Source organism: Callospermophilus lateralis, chromosome 10 (genome assembly GCF_048772815.1).
Source record: "Callospermophilus lateralis isolate mCalLat2 chromosome 10, mCalLat2.hap1, whole genome shotgun sequence".
Lineage (NCBI taxonomy): Eukaryota > Metazoa > Chordata > Mammalia > Rodentia > Sciuridae > Callospermophilus > Callospermophilus lateralis.
The window spans coordinates 64202893-64225563 of record NC_135314.1 but is presented as its reverse complement, the minus strand read 5'-3'; the positions used below and the strand labels follow the sequence as shown (position 1 = coordinate 64225563).

The window sequence follows — 22671 nt, the reverse complement described above, 5'->3', positions numbered from 1 at the left end:
CGTGACAGTATGTTAGAGTGGGTTTTTTAATGAACTCCTCCCCCTCCAAAACAGAGTAGGGTAGGGAAAAGACAATGATGTAAGAAGCTGCCTTCTCCACTACAAATATTTCTTCCCATGTCCCCAGTGCCCTCTTTGGATTGATCTACCGGCCCAGAGACTTTGCATCCTACATGCTGGGCATCTTCATCTGCAACCTGCTGCTGTACCTGGCCTTCTACATCATCATGAAGGTAAATGCAGGTGTGGGGAGCTGGGAGGGCCCCTGCCTGGCAGAGGTTATGGCCCCAGCTTCACTGCCACTGTGTCTCCCCAACAGCTTCGCAGCTCTGAGAAGGTCCTGCCAGTGCCACTCTTCTGCATTTTGGCCACCGCTGTGGTTTGGGCTGCTGCCCTGTATTTTTTCTTCCAGAATCTCAGCAGCTGGGAGGTGAGCAGTTCTCTTTCCATCTTCCTTTGTACTTTCCTACCACCCTCTTTATCGTGCTTGCTGCTTTTAATATTTTTTACATTTTCTAAATTGAAAGCTTCCTCCAGAAGGGATAGGTTTTATTTTATTTTATTTTACTTTATTTTATTTATTTATTTATTTATTTACTTTGTGGTGTTGGAGACTGAATTCAGGGCCTCACGCATGCTAGGCAAGCACTCTACCACTGAGCTTCACCCCCAGCCCAAGGGATGGATTTTAGTGTCCACACATAAATGTTCAACCATGACACGGGCTCATCATTTTCAGGGTAATATTTTATAAATTTGTAAACCTATAGACACTGCAAATTCAATCTTCATTATATGTTGTACAATGATTCTGTTCCCAGTAAAGTTTTACTGTATGTAAATGTTTGATGAGTGTATCTTCTCCATCTTTCTCATCACCATCACCCTCCATCTATCAACAAAAACCAAGGGAGTGGGAGGGGTTGGGGTTGTTACTACATCCCCTCCAGGATAGGAAAGCTAAGGCCTTAGAAATCAGCACTGTATCTGAGGCACAATGCAGGGACAAAGTCTCAGCTCTTCATCATGGCAACCACTACAATTGATTTTAGAACATATTTTCATCCCAGAAAGAAACTCCGTAACTATAAGCAGTCACTCCCATTTCTCCCTGATCAGCAACATAAATCCACCTCTGAACATTTTATGTAAATGGAAACAAATAACATATGGCCTTTCAATCAGGCTTCTTCTCTCAGGATAATGTTTTAGGTTCACCCAGCTATAGCTGTATCAGTACTTTGTATCCTTTTATTGCTTAATAATATTCCACTGTGTGGATACACCACATTATCTATGCATTCATCCACTGAGGGACATTTGAGCTGTTTCTACTTTTTGACTTATGAATGATGCTGTGAACATTTGGTTACAAGTTTTGTGTGCAGGTCTGTTTTCTTGGAAGCTAATTTTTTGAGCTATCTAGTAGCATCTTTATGGCTTCCTGGATGTGAAACCCTGAAACAGTTGAATTGTGGGAATCTTGCTCCTATCTTGCCTCGCCTTCCTCCAGGGAACCCCGGCAGAATCTCGAGAGAAGAATCGTGAGTGTATCCTGCTGAATTTCTTTGATGACCACGACATTTGGCACTTTCTCTCTGCTACTGCCCTGTTTTTCTCATTCTTGGTGAGTTTATCATGTCGTTTTATTGCTTTTTCTCTTTACATTCTGGTCTCTTCCACTCTTCCTTACATCCTCTTTTATATTCCTCTATAATTTCCCTTTCCAGTTCCTCATTATAATTCAACATGCAGATCATTTTCTTTTTTAAAAATATCGTATCTCTATTTTCATTTTGCTTTTACTTTTCAATAATTTTAGACACAGAGTGACAAAATGGTCTTCCTAACTAACACAGCACATCAGGACTGATTTGGTTATTAGAGTCATATGCCCAGAAGTCCCTCCAGGAACCACTTTTGGCATTCACTAAATTTCCTATAACATTGGGTTATTCCTTCTCTTCCTACTCCTCCGCTCTCACTTAATATTTTATGAATGATTCACAGATTCCTAGAGTGGTTCAGGGCAGCCGCCAGGCCTGTGTTGCCTTCTAACCGTTTGTGCCAAATCTCTGCTGTAATTCCTCTATTTTCTGCCCAAAATTCTTTCCCAGAAGCCATGCATATTTATGTCAACCTGGGATGATAGCTCCCAGCATCCTCTAATCTTGTTTTTCACATTTCAGAATTAAAAGTCTGTCATGCCTGCACACAAGTTCCCTTGACACCACCACTGGACTCCCAAAGCCATCCACTTGAAGCAGTCCCAGGCTGGGCGTACTACCTCAAGAGTGGAGCAGGGCTACCCCCTAGTGTCACCTTTGGGAAGTTCATCCAATCTGTATGAATACTCTTGAGGACTTTTCTTTTTGATAGTCCTGTTCTTGAGAGAGACCGACAACGAAAAATGGAGCTAAGGATTCTATATGGGGAAAGTGGTGGCCAAGGGAACTAGAATTGGAGGAGAAGCCTCCATTTCTTATGTAGCATTAATCTGTGCAAAAGACTTCATTTTCTTTAAGTCTTGACCTAAATGTTACCTTCTAAGTGACTTCCCAGGCCACCCTGTAAAAATTTGCCACACCCAATCCCACATGTCCTATATTCCCTAGTTTAATTTTCATTCTTAGCTCATATAGCTTTCTAAAATACTGTGTTTTACCCATGCATTTGTTTCATGTCGAAAGCCATCTCTTGGATGGAAACTCCATGAGGGTGGGGTATTTCTCTTTTACTCCAACTACATCTTCAGCGTCTAGAGTAACACATAATAGATTCTCATGACTATTTGAATTAATTAACAAATGAATTATATAGTTATAATAAGTGCTTGTTATGAGCAAGACATTGCAGGAGCCACAGAGGATAGGAAAACAATTCAGGAAACAAGAGTTTTTACTCTGTGGGAATCACAAAATAGGGATGTGGTGTGGCTGTGACTAAGCATTCTTTTCATTTCTCTGTCGCTCTCATCTCAGGTTTTGTTAACTCTGGATGATGACCTGGATGTGGTTCGGAGAGACCAGATCCCTGTATTCTGAGCCTCCAGCATAAAGAAGGGGACAACAAATGATCCATCTTGGTGCTGATTCTTGAAGAACACAATGACTGCAGCAACGAACCCACTGCCAAACACTCCACTCGTCTCTGTGGAGTCAACTCTCATTCACACAGGAAGGAGAGGAGCTGGGGGAGAGCTACACCCTGTAGGCAGAAAAGAAGCCACAGCTGCAGACAGAGGCAAACCCTGAGAAGCTCAAAAGCACCCAAACTGTGTCTGCATTGTCAACTCAGAAAGTTAGATGTGGACAAAAGCTGCATGACAGTCAACTCACTGTCTGGGACCCTCCCACTCTCACCTGACATTTATCAGAACATGGCTGCATACTTCCCTGGGCCATGGGAATGCCCAGAAAGACCAGCAACTTGGATTTCCTGCCCAGAAACCTTGGTGTGGCCTTCGCACCTCTGTGATTCCCACTGCTCTAGAGGTCCAAAGCACCATCTCATTTCTGCAAGGTCCTCTGAAATTGTGATTTCTCAGTGTACTGTGGAGAGGGTGCAGAGGTGGACCAAGCCCCCCACCCAGCTGGTAGCCCAGCTGGTCATCTCCTCAGAAGGAACACTGAATGTTCCCCCAGGCTCCTGACACCATGAGGACTCAGGATTGGACACTGTCACACACTCTTCTGAATAGGAAACTATCACTGGGACCAGTGCCTGGGTGCTTATCTATTCTCAGTGTCTTAATCTCACTGCTGCGTTGATCCTTTACTCTGGCTCCACCTTCTTGGAAAGACCTTGTTATTCCTTAAACCCACTTATCTTAAAATGGGAAGAGAAATGGGAAAATTTCTTCTGGCAGTAGGAGGAGCAGGAAAAATCTCTCACAGAACTAAGAGACTGGAAACATCAAGCAGACAGGCTTTGCCTTGTGAACTGGGGCTACTGGAGAAAATCCAGTGAAGCAACAGTATTTGCTCAGCCTCCAGTTCACACAGATCAGTGATGTGCCCATATGACCTTTGGCAGAGAAATAACTGTTCTAACCTGGGGCATCACTCTGTGGGCCTCCACAACTGAGCCCCTCAGCTTGTATGATCAAAATTCCAGATTTTCTCCCTGAAGTTCTCAGAAGTTACTCAGGATGAACACATTTTCCTCTGCCTCTCTGGTTGCAAAGAGTATAGCTAATGGAACATTGTGTCTTTTTGCACCTGACCCTCCCCAGCATGGTGTTGAAAAGCTTAGCATTCTGGTTTCCTTCTCACACTGTCTGGCAGCTGTGCCTCTGAGAAGTCCCATTTTGACAGAACATCTGGTTGCCAGGAGTATGATGTAATCAGAAAATAGACATACAAATGTATGCGCACATAGTGTTTGCTTGTGAAATTGAAATCACTTCTCATCTCTACTTTCCTAGTCATTCATTAGAGAAGTAGATTGGACATTCTCCTTTAAAATTTTTTTCCTCTCAAATATTTGCATACTGTTCAAAAAAGATACTTTGCAAGTTTGAACAGTAAGCTTTTCCTAAATTTTAAAAACACAAATGTGCTTTCTGTGAAACGTTTTATGTGCTTTTTCTAAAAATCTACTAAATTTGTAATTGATCTTCTGTTATTCTTTATTCCTTAAAAATTATTGGCTTCCATAGGTCACACAGAGGCTACCAATTAAATAGTTGGGTCAATCTAACATGTAAAAAAAAAATTTGAACCTATTTCACTATGACTGACTTGGCGTAATTCTTTTAAGGTACTCAAAGGAGACACTAAAGATATGAACAACAAAGTCCACCCAAGTAAATAAATGTCTCCAGAAGCTTATTTGGGAAAAACATCAGTGAAAATGGGGAGGGCCCCTGCAGAAAGAGGTGGACTGTTCCTTGCTGTGTTCTGGTAATGTCTGTCTTGTGCAATCAAGTCACACACTGTGGTCAGTTTTGTTCTCTGCAGCAGGACTAAAAACCCAGACTAAGTCTGCTTTTATAAATATAAATTCTAAGTGTATGTGTTGCTGATTCTTTCTATAGCACCAATCTTGTGGTTGGAGGACATAAGAAAGTCATGGAGCTGCATCCGTGGGATTCATATGAATGCTGGGTAGAAGGGAGCAGCCAGAACTTAGTAGTTTCATGATATATCTTTGGTAGGTAGCACAGTGCCTATGCTAACGTCTGCCTATGCTCATAGACTTAGCTTTTCAAAACCAAAAGCAAGGTTAATTCTGGAGGCCAAGTTCAGCAGGAGGTTAACTGAGAAAGCAGTAACTGTGAAGATGATCTTGGCAAAGCAACCCCAGAAAGAATAAGAGCAGTTCAGCTGGAGCAGGTCAGAGTTGTGGCAGCCAGAGGGTAAAAAATGACCTCTTCACACCTCTGACAAATGGGGCTGGAGAGGCAGCCCCACCTGTTTTGCTGGATGGCTGAGGGATTAGCCTGGTTTTATTTTAGCAGCAAGACAAGCCAGTGGAAAACCAGAAACTAACTGGGGAAGGGACTTTCCATGACTGAAGGTTATCCCTGAGCCAGCTACTTGGGGCAAATAGTGGCAGCTGCTTACTTTGTACCTCCAAGCATCAACCAGAAAGTTCTTGTAGGGTCCCAAAATACAAGTCTCAGCAAATCAATACTCACATTTCTCATTCTGGATGCTGGTCTATCTGAACTGCACTGTTCTGGCAGTGCAAGCTACATAGGTTCTGTCTGTGTTCTGGTTGTGTAATGAAAGTGTAAACCTAGTCACGGCTGCTCCACATACAGAAGCAGAGGGGAGTGAGCATGCAGACAGCCTGCGTGCTCACAGAGCCGGGCCACTCACCTCAGAACACCTCAGAACATCTCAGAACACGGTAACAAGAAAGCAGAGAGAGCATTCCTGTCACCAGAGACAAAATATATACCCCAATGGCATGCCCCGCAGTGACCTTCGTAACTTCAGCCACACCCTAACTGCCTCCAGTTACCACCCATCTAATCCATTGAAGTGGATTAATATGCTGATTCAGTTAAGGCTCTGTAACCCAATCCTTTTGCCTCTGAACTTTCTTGCATTGTCTCACGTGAGTTTTGGGGGGATACCTCATATCTAACCATAACAGACTGGTTTGTGACAAAGAGGGAAAGATGGCTTTTGAGTGATGAAAATAGAGGTAAGCTAGAAGGAAAAGAAAATTGATTAACTTCATGGAAATCCACGCGCGGTAGTGTTGGTGACACATGATGAATGGAGCCTATCGGAGCATCATTTTAGTGAGAACTCTGGAAAAAGAGTTAAGGAAGGAAGATAGGACCAAAGAGGGAGGGCTAAACTTCTGATGTGGTGGGTTTATTTTTGTTTGTTTTCAGATAGACTGATAGCAAAAAGAAAAAGACCTTTAGGTCCAATTGAGCTGAGACTACAAAGACAACTGCAGCTACTACAAGAGGTATTTTATTAAAAAAAAAAAAAAAATCTTTCAGTTGTAGATGGACACGATTTCTTTATTTATTTATTTTTATGTGGTGCTGAGGATCGAACCCAGTGCCTCACACATGTGAAGCAGGCGCTTTACCACTGAGCTACAGCCCCAGCTCTACAATAAGTATTTTAAAACATCACACTTGGACTAACAGGCAAGCTGACACCCCTCTGGACTTATATGGGGAGAAGAAAAGCTGTCGGTCTGGATAAAGGCAGAGAAGCAAAAACATAAGAGATGTTTGGAACTGGAAACCTCAAACACTTCATAAGAAAAATACAAGTCCCAGTTTTAACCACAGCAAAGAATAGAAATCTGAAGAGAAAGATAAGATGGTTGGAGTGGGGATCATTTTAATCCATCCTTGAAGAAATAAAACAGCTTTGTCTCCCAAACTCTCAGAAAACCCCTCCCTGATGAGAGGACAATCATGGAACTGAAGTTCTCAATTTGTACTTTTAGTGTGATTTTTACCATTGGCCACTACTACCCTCAGTTCCCATCTCCAACCCCTAGAATATGAAAGTCAGCAGAACTGATTATTAAAACAGCAAATACTCATCATTATGCACTCTGCCAAGGGTTTTTACCTACATTGCAAATCTCATCATGAAAGCCCCCTAAGAAGTTAGGGCTCTTACATTATCCCCATTTCCTAAGTGGAGAAACTGAAATTTAGAGAAGTCACTGTTTGCTAGGTAAAGTGAATGGTGCAGAACTCTGATAAGTAATCAAAGTGAGTAGTTCAGGTTCCAACCAGAGAAAAGGAAGACAGACAGTGCTGTAATGAGCATTCAACAGTTTATCTGTACAGATACATAGGGGCAAAACACAGCCTAGAATTATATAACTATTCAACATATTAACAAAAAGAGAATGTTTTTCCAAAATTCAGAAGATCTGTGATTATCATATAATTCCAAGTAACAATGAAATTTACAGTGCTTTTGGAAAGCCATCTAATACAGCTACAGCACGGCTTTGGATCTGTTAGTCTCTCTAAACTGGAACAGCTGGATTCCTGTGAGGGCTGTTGCAACATTTTCTGGGCTTGTTAAGAACCAAAGTCCTGCACTTGGCAAAGTAGACCCAAAGATTCATTTTAAATTAAAATACACATCCCAGTAAAGTGTCAGGTTACCACTAGGAGCCCATTGGTTCAAAATCAAAAATTTAAATAAAGAGAAAGCAAAGGAATGTAGTAGGCTTTTTCAGTTTCTAAAAAAGATTCAGAGACTCAAAAAATCTTCAAGAGTCCAGAAGTCCTCCAAATCTACCTCTGAAACCGGCCTCTACTGGCCTGAGTTGAGGGCCAAATCTCAACTTGCTTCAGTGGTTCAACCATCTTTGTTCTTGGTCCTGGGCCCAGAACTTTCCTCTTAGAAGGAGTAGATTCATCACAGTCAAATTTAGGCAGACAAAGTAGTTGCATTGAACTAGGGAATCATATTTCTTCATTTGGAGTACAGTGAGAATAGTGAGAAATGTTTCTAAGTTTGTTCAAAAACAAAAAAAATAAGAAAGTGACACCAGTTGGTTAGAAACAAGAACACGCTAACCAATTTTCTTCTGTGCAGAGATAGATGTCTGTTGAACTTTTTATTTTGAATATGAATTTTCAAATTTACCCTGCAGCATCATTCAAAAGAATGGGACCTAAGGGCTGAGGATACAGCTCAGTTGGTAGAATGCTCCCTCACATGCACAAAGCCCTGGGTTCAATTTCCAACACCACACACACAAAAAAAAAGCGGGGGTTGGGGGGGGACCTAAACTAATTGAATCCTGAATTCCCAGAAAACACCCTGAAGCAAGAAATTCTCCATGATGATAATCTTGACTGCAGCCTCTTTCCAGACTACAGCCTGGAAATGTGATCCACTCAGCCCTGTAAGCCATTGCTGAATGTGATAAAGCAATATAAGAAAACACTACAAACAGCTAAACCCACACTGCACAAACTTAGCTAAAAGCGACATTTCCATAACTTACCTTAATTCTGTAGCTTATCTGAATGTGTGAAAAATTAAGTGTCACACTGACACTAATTAGCCACCCTACCTGATTTTTTAATCTATCTATCAAGCAGACTAACATCTCCTTAATTTCTCACAGGAAGAAGAAATAGTCTAAGCATCTGTTGACACTGACTAGCTAAATATATCCTAATGGAGATCCTCATTTCAGTCTCCTATGTGGGGAGGGTGGCGTGAGGAAGGCAGTGGAAAGAAATTTCCATGATGCATTAAATATTACTTTGCAATGATTTAGAAACACTTTCAAATGTAACACTTCATTTGTCCTTTATAACACCCTGTGAGAAAGGCAGGACTGGTAATAACAACAATAAACAGTTAAGGACACTACTAAGCTAGACATGAAGAAGTTGTGCCACTTGCCTAAAGTCTCAGCCAGGTAGCAAGAGAGATTCATATAAAAAGTGCCAAGATATTGTCTTTTCTAAAGAATGACAGTAAAGCTGGGGATGTAGCTCAGAGGTAAAGCACTTGTCTAGTATGTGCAAGTCCCTGGGTTTGAACCCCACCAGTGAAAAAAGAAAAGATAGAAAAATAACTTTAGATTTTGCTGAATCAAAGGAAATTTATCAAGATAAACAACCAATGTTAGTTCAAACTTCCATAGTTTTTCCTTAACTTTTTAAAAAAATATTTATTGGACACAATATCTTTATTTTATTTTTATGTTGTGCTAAGGATCAAACCCAGTGCCTCACGTATGCCAGGCGAGTGCGCTACCACTTGAGCCACATCCTGAGCCCCCCTTAACTTTTTAAAGTATAAAATATATTTTGTAATGGATTGAGTATAAGATATATTCAGTAATGTACAAAATGTACACTCATCTTAAGTGAATATAGATCATGGGTTTTACATACACATGTAAATATCCATGTACACAAATGTACACATACATACGTATGTAACCGCTACCCAGATGCAAGACATTTTTGGTATCCTCAGACCTGTTCTAAGTTCATCTCTGTCCCACAGATAATCAATATTCTGTCTTTATCACATTGATTTTTTTAAAATCTTCTTTTGAAGTTCAAATAAATGGGATCATGCAGGATAAACTCCTCTTTGGCTTCTTCACTCACTAGGACATCTGCAAGATCTGTCTGTGTGAAGCAGTAGTGTCATTTTGTGATCATGTGACATTTTATTATATATTCTCTTATTGATGGGCATTGGAGTTTCCAGTTTGGGGGATATTGTAAAGAAAGTTGTTCTGGCCATTCTTACATGTACTTTGGTGGACTTCTCCCACGGATATATTCTCAGGTCACTACGGAACTGCTGGGTTAGAGGGCAGATGTCTTTATTAGTAAAGAATACTACCAATAGTCTTCTGAAGTAGTTTGACCAGATTTGCATTCCCATCAGCACTGTGTGAGAGCTCCAGTTTTTCCACATCCTTGCCAACTCCTAGCATTTGTCATTCAGCCTCTCAAAGTGACAACAAAGTGGTACCTCATCATATTTTACTTTGCCTTTATCTGATGGCTAATGATGTTGAGCATCTTTTCATAGACTTCTTGGGTATCTGTGTGAGGGATTCATTCAAGTTCTTTGCCAATTTAAAAAATCAGTTTGGGAAACTTTTAGATATGTATAATCTTTGATAGTCTGTGTCTCTCTTTTTTTTTAGATTGTTACAATATACTTTTTCTATTTTTTTATTTTTTAATTGATTTTTTAAAAAATAAATGACAGTGGAATGCATTACAATTCTTATTACACATGCACAGCACAATTTTTCATAGCTTTGGTTGTATTTAAAGTATGTTGACACCAATTCGCATCTTCATACATGTACTTTGGATGATGATGTCCATCACATTCCACCATCCTTGCTACTCCCCTGCCCCTTCCCTTTCCCTCCCACCTCCTTCCCTATCTAGAGTTCATCTACTCCTCCCATGCTTCCCCTCCCTACCCCACTATAAGTCAGCCTCTTTATATCAGAGAAAACATAGTCTGTGTCTTGATGAAGAGAAATTCTTAATTTTAATGAAGTCTAAGATAATAATTTTTTCTATTATGGTATAGTCAGATATTTTCTCTAGTTTTTTTTCAAATTCTAGTTCTCAAAATGTTTCATCTTAGGACCAATTTACACCCTTAAAAATGATCGAGAACCTCAAAAGAGTTTTTGTGAATTTACCTAGTAACATTTATCATATTAGAAATAAACATAGAGGGCTGGGGTTGTAGCTCAGTAGTTGAGTACTTGCCTAGCATGTGTGATGCACTGGGTTCCATTCTCAGCACCACATATATGTAAATAAAAATAGCTCTTCGGGTCTCAACCGCTTCAGGAGCTGCGGCCCAGGGCACAGACATGGCCAAGTCCAAGAACCACACCACACACAACCAGTCCCGAAAATGGCACAGAAATGGCATAAAGAAACCCCTATCGCAAAGATATGAATCTCTTCAGGGGGTATACCTCAAGTTCCTGAGAAATATGCATTTTGCCAAGAAGCACAATAAGAAGGGCCTGAAAAAAATTCAGGCAAACAACGCCAAGGCCATGAGTGCTCATGCCAAGGCTATCAAGGCCCTTGCAAAGCCAAAGGAAGTTAAGCTCAAGATGCCAAAGGGTGACAGCCGCAAGCTTGATCGCCTTGCCTTGCTAGCCCATCTCAAGCACGGGAAGCATGCTTATGCCCACATGGCCAGGGATCACAGGCTCAGCTGGCCAAAGGCCAAAGCCCCAAGCTAAGACCCAGGCTGCAACTCCAGCTCCAGTATCAGCTCCAGCTCCAGCTCCAGCTCTGGCTCCAGCTCCTGTTCCCAAAGGTGCCCCGCAAGGGTGCTCAGGTCCCTGCAAAGGCTCCATAATAAAAGCCTCTGGGTGTGAGGACAGAAGGACTGGTGTGACCCCTGAGCCCCTGTCTATGGGAAGTGGTATCCTCCTGTGCTATTTGTACAAATAAATCCAGAGGCAGGAAAAATAAATAAATAAGTAAATAAATAAATAAATTAAATAAAGGGCCATCAATAACTAAAAAAAAAAAAAAATTTAGAAAAGAAATAAACATGGAAAAATTATAAATATCTATTAACTTAGTTTAAATTAATAAACTACCATATAACACAAATAGATTTTTTTCTAAGAATAACTATATTTTCTAAAAAAAATTGTAAGAATAGTGGCATTGTTTTACATTTTTATAATTATTTAATATCTGGCTTAGTGATAGCCAAATTCTCATGGGTTTCTGCATTTGCTCTGCTACAATATGTGTTTTGCTTATGTATATAAAGTCTGATCTCACAGAAATGTATAATTGGAAAGAAAAGAGCATTTTAGTGGACTTTTCAGATAACTATTGATATTCTTCTTTGATACTACACCAAAACAATATGGAATTTGAAACCATATCAGTGAACTTTTCATGTTTTGTTACATTGAAACCCATTGATCTATGTTGCACTTGAACTCATCTTTTTACTACTGTGTGATTGTGTAATAGTATACCTAGGCCTTCTGGAAAATATTGGTTTACTGAATACTGCAAACCCTCCAAATATTTACACATTTTATTATTTGATTGTTAATACATAATATGTGTGTATAATATGTTGTTAATACATAATATATGTATTATGTATTAATATCACCATTGACCTCATCTGAGAAGCCTTAGTGGGAACCTGTTAATCTCACAGTGGTCTTTTTTTATATATGTATTTATATTTTGGTTGTAACTGGACGCAATATCTTTATTTTATTTATTTATTTTTATGTGGTGCTGAGGATCGAACCCAGGGCCTCTCACGTGCTAGGTGAGTGCTCTACCACTGAGCCACAATCCCAGTCCCTCACAGTGGTCTTGATTTGTCCCAAAGTACCAGAAGTTTTAACCACCGTGGCTTTTGCACCATTAGTGCAAATGACTGTCAACGCAACGTATAGGCTTATCACATCATAGTACCATCATGAAAATATTTTTGGCTCCACAAGAACCCTAAAAGGGTTTTTTAAAAACCCCAGAAATTCTGAAAACCATATTTAAGAACCACTGTTCTAGAAATTTTAATGTTTTACCATCACTATTAGGTTTATGACCCACCTCAAATTAATTTTTTGCATAGGTAGGGAGTTGGGGGTCTAGACTTTTTCCCCCTCTATGCAGATATCTAGTTATTCCAGCCCAATTTATTTAAAAACAACTATTCTTTACTCACTGAAATGCAATGATATCTTTGTCATTAATCCAGTGAATATGTGAGTCATCTATTTTTGAAATTTCTGTTGCCTTCCTTTGCCTACTGTATCCATCACCAATATCACATTGTTTTAGTTAATAAAATTTTACAGTAATGTTCTGTAATTTAAGTCTTTCCACTTTGTTATTGTCTGATTAAGTCTTCTTCTAATTTTATTTTTTAAGATGGTCTAGATTATACATTTACAGTTATATGGTTATTATATTACATATTATATAAATTTTAGGACCAGTTTACCAATTTCTGTGTTAATTTCTTTGCTGTGATCAAAATACCTGACAAGAACAACTTAGAGAAGGACAAAAAGTTTATTTTGGCTCATGGTTGTAGTAGTTTAGTCCACAGTAGGCTGACTCCATTACTCTGAACCCAAGATGAGACAGAACATCATGGCAGAGGAGTACTGCTCCCCTCATGGCAGCCAGGAAGCAGACAGAGAAAGAAAACGGGGCTTCAGAAAAGATGAACCCTTCCAGGCCTCGCCCCTACTGACCCACCTCCTCCAGCAACACCCACTTGCCTACAGTTATCATCCAGTTAGTCCCTTCAAACTAAGATGGACTGATTACAACTCTCACAGTCTAATCATTTTACCTCTGAATATCCCTGCATTAATGTATTTTGGGGGGCTTCACATCTGAGCCATAACAGTTTCTAGCCAAAAAATAATTTTTTTCTGCAGTGATTTAATTGTAATTGCATGAATATGTAGATAAATTTGAGTAGAATTAACATCTTAATGACATTATATCACCTTGACATCTTTTGAGTCTCCTTTGATTTTTCTCAGCAACATTTTATAGATTTTGGTGGCAAACTTTATTTCTTGGAGAGGCACTGTCAGGGAAATGACAACAAATGTTAAATAGACTAATGATAATGAGCATTCATGTTTTGTTCTCAATTCCCAGGGCAATGTCATTAAGTATGATATTAACTGTAGGTTGTGTTTTTATAGATACGCTTTATCAGATTGAGAATATTCTTTTCCTATTTTGTTCAGAGCTTTCCCCAGGAATGAATGCTGAATTTTATCAACTGTTTGAGTTACCATAAAGCTTTTTCTCTTTATTCTGTTAATATAATGAGCTGTGTTAATCAATTTGAAAAATATTAAAAATAACTTCGTGTCCCTGAAATAATCATCATTTGGTCATGATACTTTTCCGATGTTACTAGATTAAATTTGCTGACATTTTGTTTAGAATTTTCTTATTTACGTTTATTAGAGGCATCAGTCTATAATCTTCTTTTACTATCATATCATGCCAGAATTTGATGTTAAGGCTATCAAAATTACATTAACTTCCTAAACCAAGTTCAGCAGGATTCTTAATGTTTTCATGAATTTGGGTTGATGTTTAGAGGAATATACCACTGAAACTATTTGGGCTTGAAGTTTTCTTTGTGGAAAGATTAAAACAAATAAACAAACAGTGTTACTCAATGGTAAAGCACGGTCTTAGCATGCATGAAGCCTTGGGCTTAATCCCCAGCAAATCATACACACACACACACACACACACACACACACACACAAAACATTGGAATATAATTCACACACTATGAGATTCATCTATTTAAAGTAGACAGTTCAGTAGATTTTCATTTATTCAGAGTTGTGTAACCATCACAACAATGAATTTTAGAACATTTTCATGATCCTAAAAAGAAACCTTATGCTCATTAGCAGTTAGTCCACATTTTCTTCCAAAACTTCTAACTCTAGGCAAACACTAAGTCATTTTCTGTCTCTATAATCCACATATTCATAGAAACAGAATCGTATAGTATGTAGTAGGAAGGTTTTAAATTATAGATTCAATTTCATTAACAAGTATAAGATTATATGACTTTTCTATTTTGTGTTCATTTGGTTAAATTGTGGTTTAAAAAAAAACACTGTCCATTTCATTTATTTATATCATCAACATAAAGCTGTAAACAAAAATCACTTTATGTTTTTAATTTCTGGATAATATTTCATAATATCCCCTTTTACATTCATGTAATTGGTAATTTTTATTTTCTCTCTCTTTCTTTTCCTTTTATCAATCTTTCTAGGTATTTATTCTTAACCTTCTCCAAAGTTAACTTTTGGTTTGTTAGTTTTCCTTATGGCATACATGCTTTATATTTTATTGATTTCTGCTCTATTATATCTTTCCTTTGACTTATTTTGTTTTTATTTTGCTATTTTTCAGTTTCTAGATATGGAAGCTTAAATCATTAATTTTCAAACTTTTAAAAATATGTATTTAAAATAATAACTTTCCTTCTAACTTATGCTTTAGCTACATCCCACAAATTTTGAGATGTTGTATTTTTATTTTTTAGCTCAAACATTTCCTAACTTCTACCAGGATTTATTTTGTTGATCCATCAGCTATTTGGAAATGTTTTGCTTAATTTCTGACCATTCAATTAATATCATACTTTAAAATTTTTTTCAATTATAGTTTGGTTTCACTGAAGACAAACAATGACATCTTTGATTTTAATCTTTTAAAATGTATGATATTTATTTTATGGCCCTGAATTCAATTAATATCATATTTTAATTTTTTTTTCAATTATAGATTGGTTTCATTGAAGTCAGACAATGACACTTTTGATTTTAATCTTTTAAAATTTATGATATTTATTTTATGGCCCTGAATATGGTATATTTTATTAAATGTTTTATATAAACTTGAAAGGATGTGTTCTCTGTGCTTATTGGATTAGTGTTCTATAAAATGTCAAAAGTCAAGTTGGTTAATAGTTCAAATCTGCATACTAAATTTATGTCTGCCTGTTATATAATTATTAAAAGAAATGTGTTAACATTTACAATAACAATTTGAAATTGTCTAATAATCCTTTTGGTTCTATTTTTCCTTTATATATTTAAAAGCAATGTCAAATGATGCATTCAAACTTAGAGTTTTGGGGAGATTTGTTCCCTGACTTTTTCATGTTGTGTGTCTACCCATTTAACAGTATGGATATGAAGCAATAGAGTTTCTATCCTGTGGATTTATAGTGTCCCTGAACGTTTCCAGTACCTCACCATTTAGGGAGAAACAAATAATAACAACAAAGAATGCAAAACCAAATTGTTCCTGCTCTGACACCTGCAATGTTAATTGTCACAATAAACAGAAGTTATATGATCAGTTATTGCCTACAGTAAAAACAGTAGCATTCTAGTCCTCAAAATACTGATCCATGAAAAATAACTGACTTCAAAAATGCTGTAAATGGGGAAAAAATAAGTATGCATATGTATAAATGTTCATGAACCATTAAGGTTACAATTAAATACAGAGAGAAAAAAAAGTCTTCATGAAAAGTTAAAGAATTGTTTCCTTTGGAGTTCAAAAGATTCTCTGCTTCCCTTCTCAGCCATGTTAGGTGGGATCATCTAAAGTGTGATGCTTGCTCCACCGTAGGGTGGGGTTGCTGGAATGAGAGTGGTAATCCATAGGCGGAATTCCTGGAGGTGGGGTTTAGGCTTAGGTAGGCTCCAGTCTGTTTGGTGAGTGCTGATTTGGAGATTTTAAATCAGCACACCTCCAGAGCCCAGCAATTGCCAGTCCACGCTGGAACACTGCACCCCAAGAACCTCCCCTGGATTCCTCTTCTGCAGTGGAGGAAAAAGCCAATTTTTATTCTACTCCATCACCTGCGGACCCTGCATTTCCTGGTCTTGGGTTCAGTCTCCAAAGTCAATATCTTCCTCCCCTGCCCTTTCAAATTCCCAGTCAGGCACATGTCTCCCAGAGGGTACTGCCAACAGCCAGATTAAAGGGGGACAGGAGAGTCCCTAGCTTCCACGACGAGTATTACCCTGTGTAAATCCCTCTACACATTTGATTTTCTTCTGGTCACTTAGACACACTCTATGTCATGCAGTGTGGGTTTGCCAGGCCTTTATTTCTGGCCAAACTTGGGCTTGCCAGGAATCAGCTCCTCCAGGTGTCAGCCCCTGTGCTGCAGCTGAGAAATGGCTCCTTCCTCTGTCCTGTGCACACAGCTGAGAAAAATGAGGCTTTTTTCCCTGGACAAGGATATTGTGCAGAATGCCTTTCAGTTTATTCAGGCAATGTCTTTGATCTCTAAACTCTCCACACCAGACACACCTCAGGCCTCCAAAAATACGGAATTAAAAAAAAAAAAAAATTCCCTTATCCCTCCACTTGGCTCACAGAAAAACCACTCTGGCTGGTGCCTAAGGCCATGGCAGTGGTGGTGGTGCTGGGGATATCTTTCTTATTTTATTATATCCAACCTCCTGAGTCCCCAATCTGCTCTGAATGTCCAGTATTAAATTCCAGTAAACCCCGCCACCCAACCTTTTTCTTTTTTCTTTTTCTTTCTTTTTTTTTTTTTTTTCACTCACCTTGGTGAGAAGCTACCTATCTGCTTTCTTGGTTTCACACCATGGAGCAGCCAGGAAAGCAACCCTCTCTATTCTGCCATCTTGAACACCTCCCATCTTGAACAGCTCCCAAACTTAAGGGTTTTAAAAGTCTTCTAATAGCATTGAGCATTTTCTAATATACTTCTTGCCTTAAAGTCTTTCTTCTATGTGGAAAAGTAGTATTGATGCAAGAAATTACTGACAGCAAGATGACATTTGAATAAACCATTAACACATGCCAGGATGAACCCAATCAGACACCTAAGCCCTACTCGGTTCTGCTATGCTGATTACCTCACAGGCTCCACCCTTCTGATCTTCCACCATTACATCCTTTACCAGGAGGAGCCACCCAGAATCAGTCTTCTGGCATGATTCAAAAATCTTATCAGCAAGTTTCTGCCGTATTCTTATCCTTATTGTTTTCATATCAACCTCATTATATTTATACTCCAAGTCTCTCTCTCCTTCCCCTCCCTCCCTCTATGGAGACATTAGAGAGCCCTCTTTCATGTGATGGACCCCCAGGGGCTCCTCCCACTTTTTAAGTCGCATATTCATGAATAAGTAATAAGCCTTTGAACTGTTTGTGGTCAATGGCTCTCCTGTGCTGTGACATCCAATGGCTTTAAAGGAGAGGAATAGGAGGGAGTAGCAGATCCAGCAGCAAAGTTAGATCATAGCACCTTGGTTTTAATATAGCTGTGTTTATTTCTGTTAGTGTTTACATATCTTATGTACCTTTTTCCCATCCTTTTACTTCATCTTTGTTTTCTTATAATTAAAATGTGTTCTTTTTTTGTCTCTTATAAACCACAAACACAAAGCTAATTGTGACTTTTTCAATTTAGTCTAAATTTTTTTTTTAATTTTAAATGAACTTGTTGATCTATAATAACATAAATACTAGTTTTAAGTCTAACATTTTGCCATTGGTTTTCTTTCTTTTTTCTTTTTGTACCAGGTATTGAACCTAGGGACCGTTGACCACTGAGCCACATCCTCAGCCATTTTAAAAATATTTTATCTTGGGACTGGGGATGTGGCTTAAGCGGTAGCGCGCTCTCCTGGCATGCGTGCGGCCTGGTTCGATCCTCAGCATCACACACAAACAAAGATGTTGTGTCCACCGATAACTAAAAAATAAATATTAAAATTCTCTCTCTCTCTCTTAAAAAAAAAAGGATTTTATCTGAAGACTGGGTCTTAATTGAGTTGCTTAGGGCCTTGCTCAGTTGCTGAGTCTGGCTTTGAACTTTCAATCTTCATGCCTCAGCCTCTTGAGCTGCTGGGATTACAGGCATATCCCACCATGACCAACTTGCTATTGGTTTTCTTTTTCTTTTTTAAAAATATTTTTTTTAGTTATACATGGACACAATATCTTTATTTTGTTTATTTGTTTTTATGTGGTGCTGAGGATGCAACCCAGTGCCTCACCTGTGTGAGGCAAGCACCCTGACACTGAGCCACAACCCCAGCCCTGGTTTTCTATTTTCCCTGTTTTGTTCTTAATATATCTTTTCCTGATTTATTTAAGTGTGTTACTCAAATACATATCAGATTCAATGCATTGATTAACGAGTACTTTTGTTTTTCCCTTTAATATTCTATTAGCCTTTTGTATTACTTCCCTGTATTATTATTATTTTTTTTTTATTGGTTATTCAAAACATTACAAAGATTGCAGAATCACATTGGTTACACATCCACATTTTTACATAATACCATAATAGTAACTGTTGTATTCTGCTACCTTTCCTATCCTCTACTATCCCCCCTCCCCTCCCCTCCCATCTTCTCTCTCTACCCCATCTACTGTAATTCATTTCTCTCCTTATTTTTTTCCCATTCCCCTCACAAACTCTTATATGTAATTTTGTATAACAATGAGGGTCTCCTTCCATTTCCATGCAATTTCCCTTTTCTCTCCCTTTCCCTCCCACTTCATGACTTTGCTTAATGTTAATCTTTTCCTCCTGCTCTTCCTCCCTGCTCTGTTCTGTATTATTATTATTATTATTATTAGTAGTAGTAGTAGTAGTAGTAGTAGTTACACTAGAAATTATGATAAACAGACTTGATTTATTAGAACATTTACCTTCAATTATCATTTTTGCTTTTCAGCAATGAAATATCCCAATACCAAATTTCACTCCACTCTTTACTCTTATTTTGTGCTATTATCACATATTTTACTTGTACATATCCATAAGCCTAATAAGCCTATTAAGCCCTCGTACTCTTTTACACTTAACTTCAATTTACCCTTTCAGCTTCTCTTCATTACTGTTCTTCACTTTCATCAGGGATCATTTTCCCTTGAACTGAATAATGCCCTTTAAATTTCTTCTAGTATTGGTCTATGGATAAAAGACAAGATTGCTCAGATTTTATATATATATTTTAGTTTTGAGGGCATTTAATTTATAAAATTATAGGTCAGCAGAGTTTTTTTTAATAAATACTTCAATGTCATTCCATCCGGATGTGGTGGTATGCACATGTAATCCCAGTGACTCAAAAGGCTGAAGTAGGAGGATCACAAGTTCAAGCCCAGTTTGGGCAACTTCAGGAGATCCTGTCTCAAAATTAAAAAAAAAAAAATTAAAAAGACAAAGGCTGAGAATATATCTCAGTAGTAGAGCACCCTGGCATCAGTCCTCAGTAGAAGAAGGAGAAGGAAGAGAAGAAGAAGGGAGAAAGAGGAAAATAAGGAAGTAGGAGGAAGAGAAGGAGGAGGAGGAGGAAGAAGAAGAAGATAGAAAGAAAACAAAAAAAGAAAGTCATTCCATTATCTTCTGGCCTTCACCATTTTTTGTGGTAAAGTCAGAAGTTTTACTATTCCTTTGATGGTAATGTGTCCATTGTCTGACTGCATTCCAATTTTCCCTTTATTTTTAGGATTCAGAAGTATGATATGAAGTGTAGGTGTAGCTTTCTTTGTATTCATCTTACTTTGGGGTTGCTGAATATCTGAAATCTATACTTGATATAATTTATGAGTTTTGAAAAATCTTTAGTCATTATTTCTCTAAATATTTCTTCTTTCTCATACTTTCTCCTCTTGGGGATTTAGTGATATGTATGTTGGATATTTTGACTAGTTCCAAATTATTATGGTTTAGATGTGAGGTGTCCCCTAAAAATTCACATTTGGGACAATGCAAGAAGGTTTAGAGGTGAAATAATTGGCTTATGAAAGCCTTAATTTAGTCAGTGAACTAATCTCCTGCTGAGTGGTAACTGAAAGTAGGCAGAGTGTAGCCGGAGGAGGTGGGTATGGAGGGCAGACCTTTGGGAAATATATATATTCCTGGTTGATCAGAGCGCGCGCGCTCTCTCGAGCTTGCGCTCTCTCTCTCTCTCTCTCTCTCTCTCTCTCTCTCTCACCACTATACCTCTCTGCTTACTGGGTGCCATGTTCCCAGCTGTTTTCCTCTGCTATACACTTCCACCATGATGTTCTACCTCACCTGAGGCTACAAGGAATGGAGCCAGCTGTCTATGGACTGAGACCTCTGAAACCATGAGCCCTGAAATAAACTTTCCCTCCTCTAATCGTCTTGTCGGGTCTTTTGGTCACAGCAGTGAAAAAGCTAATTAAAACACACATTTTCTCTTGTATGCTGATAATCTCTTTTCTAGTGGTTTTGTCTCTTTGTGTTTTGATATTTTCTGTTGGTTGATGTGTGCTTTGCTATAAACTTGTTCAAGGGTTTAAAAATTGCAATCCTCTGTAAAAAAAAATTCATTTTTATCTTATTTTTTCAACTTCTCCAGCTTTTCTTCTATTTTCTTTAACATATTTATCAGCTTTTTTCAAAGCCCATCTGTGCATCTGGATCATTGATGGACCTACTTCTACTATCTGCTTTTTCTTCTGCTTCTTGCTCACATTTTCCTGAACATTCATGTTTTTTGGACATTGGTAAACCCAGCCTAATTCCCTCTTAAGATCAGGAGCCATCTTGTCAAAAATTATAAAAGATTCATTTTCTGTTTTCTGTAAAATATTAGGATTTTTATTTGGCCTGGCCTTATTTTGATGTTTTAAACTTGCTTGAAATGCCTACCCATGCCTTAAACTCACCCCTGTCTGGTTTTCCCTGACCAGATAACAACCCTCTCTGAAACCCTAATGGCACCTCATAAATTCTGATGTTGGGATCTAAATTTACTCCCGAAGTACTGAACCATTTAGACCATTAACTTACTACCTGCCTTTGAATTATGCTTGTCATAATCCTGTTATCTGTAAGTTCTCAAGACACCCCCCTTTGTAACTTTTTGTGCTATAAAACTGCGCTCCACAGATTTTGGGAGGGACAGTTCCGGCTAGTTGGAATTACAAGCTTGCTTTAATTTGATTTGAAATTGGAATCTTTGGTCTTTTCTTTGCGTGGTCTTTTCTTTGTGCCATGGTTTAATAGACATCATACATAAAGAAACTGTAAAGATTGAATTTAATGTTATTTTCTACCAGAGCAAGTTCACACCTTTGTTTGGCAGACAGAATGTTGAACTGGGTGAAAGCTGGGGTACAATTTTACTTAAATTCAGTTCACATCTGGTTTCCAATGTCTCAAGGGTAAGAACTTCTCCTTCTTGCAGGAATTACCCCCTAACTGCCAGGAAACTGTGGGAGTTTTCACTTGCCTTTTCAACCCATACTCATCAAATGTCCCCAGGGTTAAAAAGAAATGCCAGAGATCTCAGCTTATCCACAAAGGGCCTTTCCCTCTCTGAAATTTTGTTTAGATAGTCTTCTTATATTTGATGGTGTTCAATGCCTTTTAAAATAAGATTGTTTTAATTTATCCTTTTGTTCCATTTGTTATAGTGAGACTGATGACCTGCCACAACTACTATCTCCTACCCAAAAGTAAAAATCTCTTGGGTATGTTTTTAAAGAGATATGTTATTTAAATAGTTTTTCCCTCAAACGTCTAACTAACCTGGAAAATTAACAAAACTGTAAAATATACAACTACCATAATTTACACATTAATTTTAGGGAGATAGAATTCAACAAAGTAGCGGCATCTTTGCAGTTTAGATACCCTTTATGACATATTAGACTTTATTCTATGCTATCTCTCTGGGAGGTAATGTACAATGGTAGAATGAACATTTAATATTTGACAGCAGAAAGATTAGTTTTAATCTGAAGTCAAGGAAAATGTCATGAATTTTAATTTCCTGGAGTACATGTGGGAATAAATGACTTTGATGTTATTATTCTACATTTTTTAATATATTAGGATATATTTTATTCATTCATAAGACCACGCCTAAGTGAGACCAACATCTGAGTATCTCCTACCCAGGCAATGGAATACTAACACTTTTGAAGCATTCCTTCATACCAGACTCCTAGCCTTTCCTAAAATGTATTCATTATCCTGAATTTTGCATTTACCATTACCTTAATTTATCATTTTTACTATACCTGTCAGCTATTTCTAGGCAATAAGTTGATTTATAGGCATTTTAACTTTATATAATTTTATCTAATACAAATTTCTCTCAATTTTTCCCTTC

General features: G+C 38.1%; 2 protein-coding genes across 6 annotated transcripts in view; both read left to right on the top strand.

The window, feature by feature from the left end:
* The window catches only part of Sidt1 (SID1 transmembrane family member 1), an 81847-nt gene extending 78803 nt beyond the window's left edge, over positions 1–3044 (top strand). For all 5 annotated transcript variants that reach the window (XM_076868864.2, XM_076868863.2, XM_076868860.2 and 2 more), the window contains 4 exons: positions 128–233; positions 320–430; positions 1514–1627; positions 2982–3044. In XM_076868864.2, coding sequence (XP_076724979.2) covers positions 128–233; positions 320–430; positions 1514–1627; positions 2982–3044 — 394 coding nt within the window. The remainder of the gene's footprint in view (positions 1–127; positions 234–319; positions 431–1513; positions 1628–2981) is intronic.
* A 7783-nt stretch (positions 3045–10827) lies between these two features.
* Positions 10828–11211, top strand: LOC143407843 (large ribosomal subunit protein eL29-like). Its single transcript, XM_076867015.2, has one exon. The coding sequence runs from the start codon at positions 10828–10830 to the stop codon at positions 11209–11211; it is 384 nt and encodes a 127-aa protein (XP_076723130.2).
* Positions 11212–22671: the final 11460 nt, after the last annotated feature.

Coding starts and splice junctions, on each gene's coding strand:
- LOC143407843 (XM_076867015.2), top strand. CDS start 10,828: ATGGCCAAGTCCAAGAACCACACCACACACAACCAGTCCCGAAAATGG.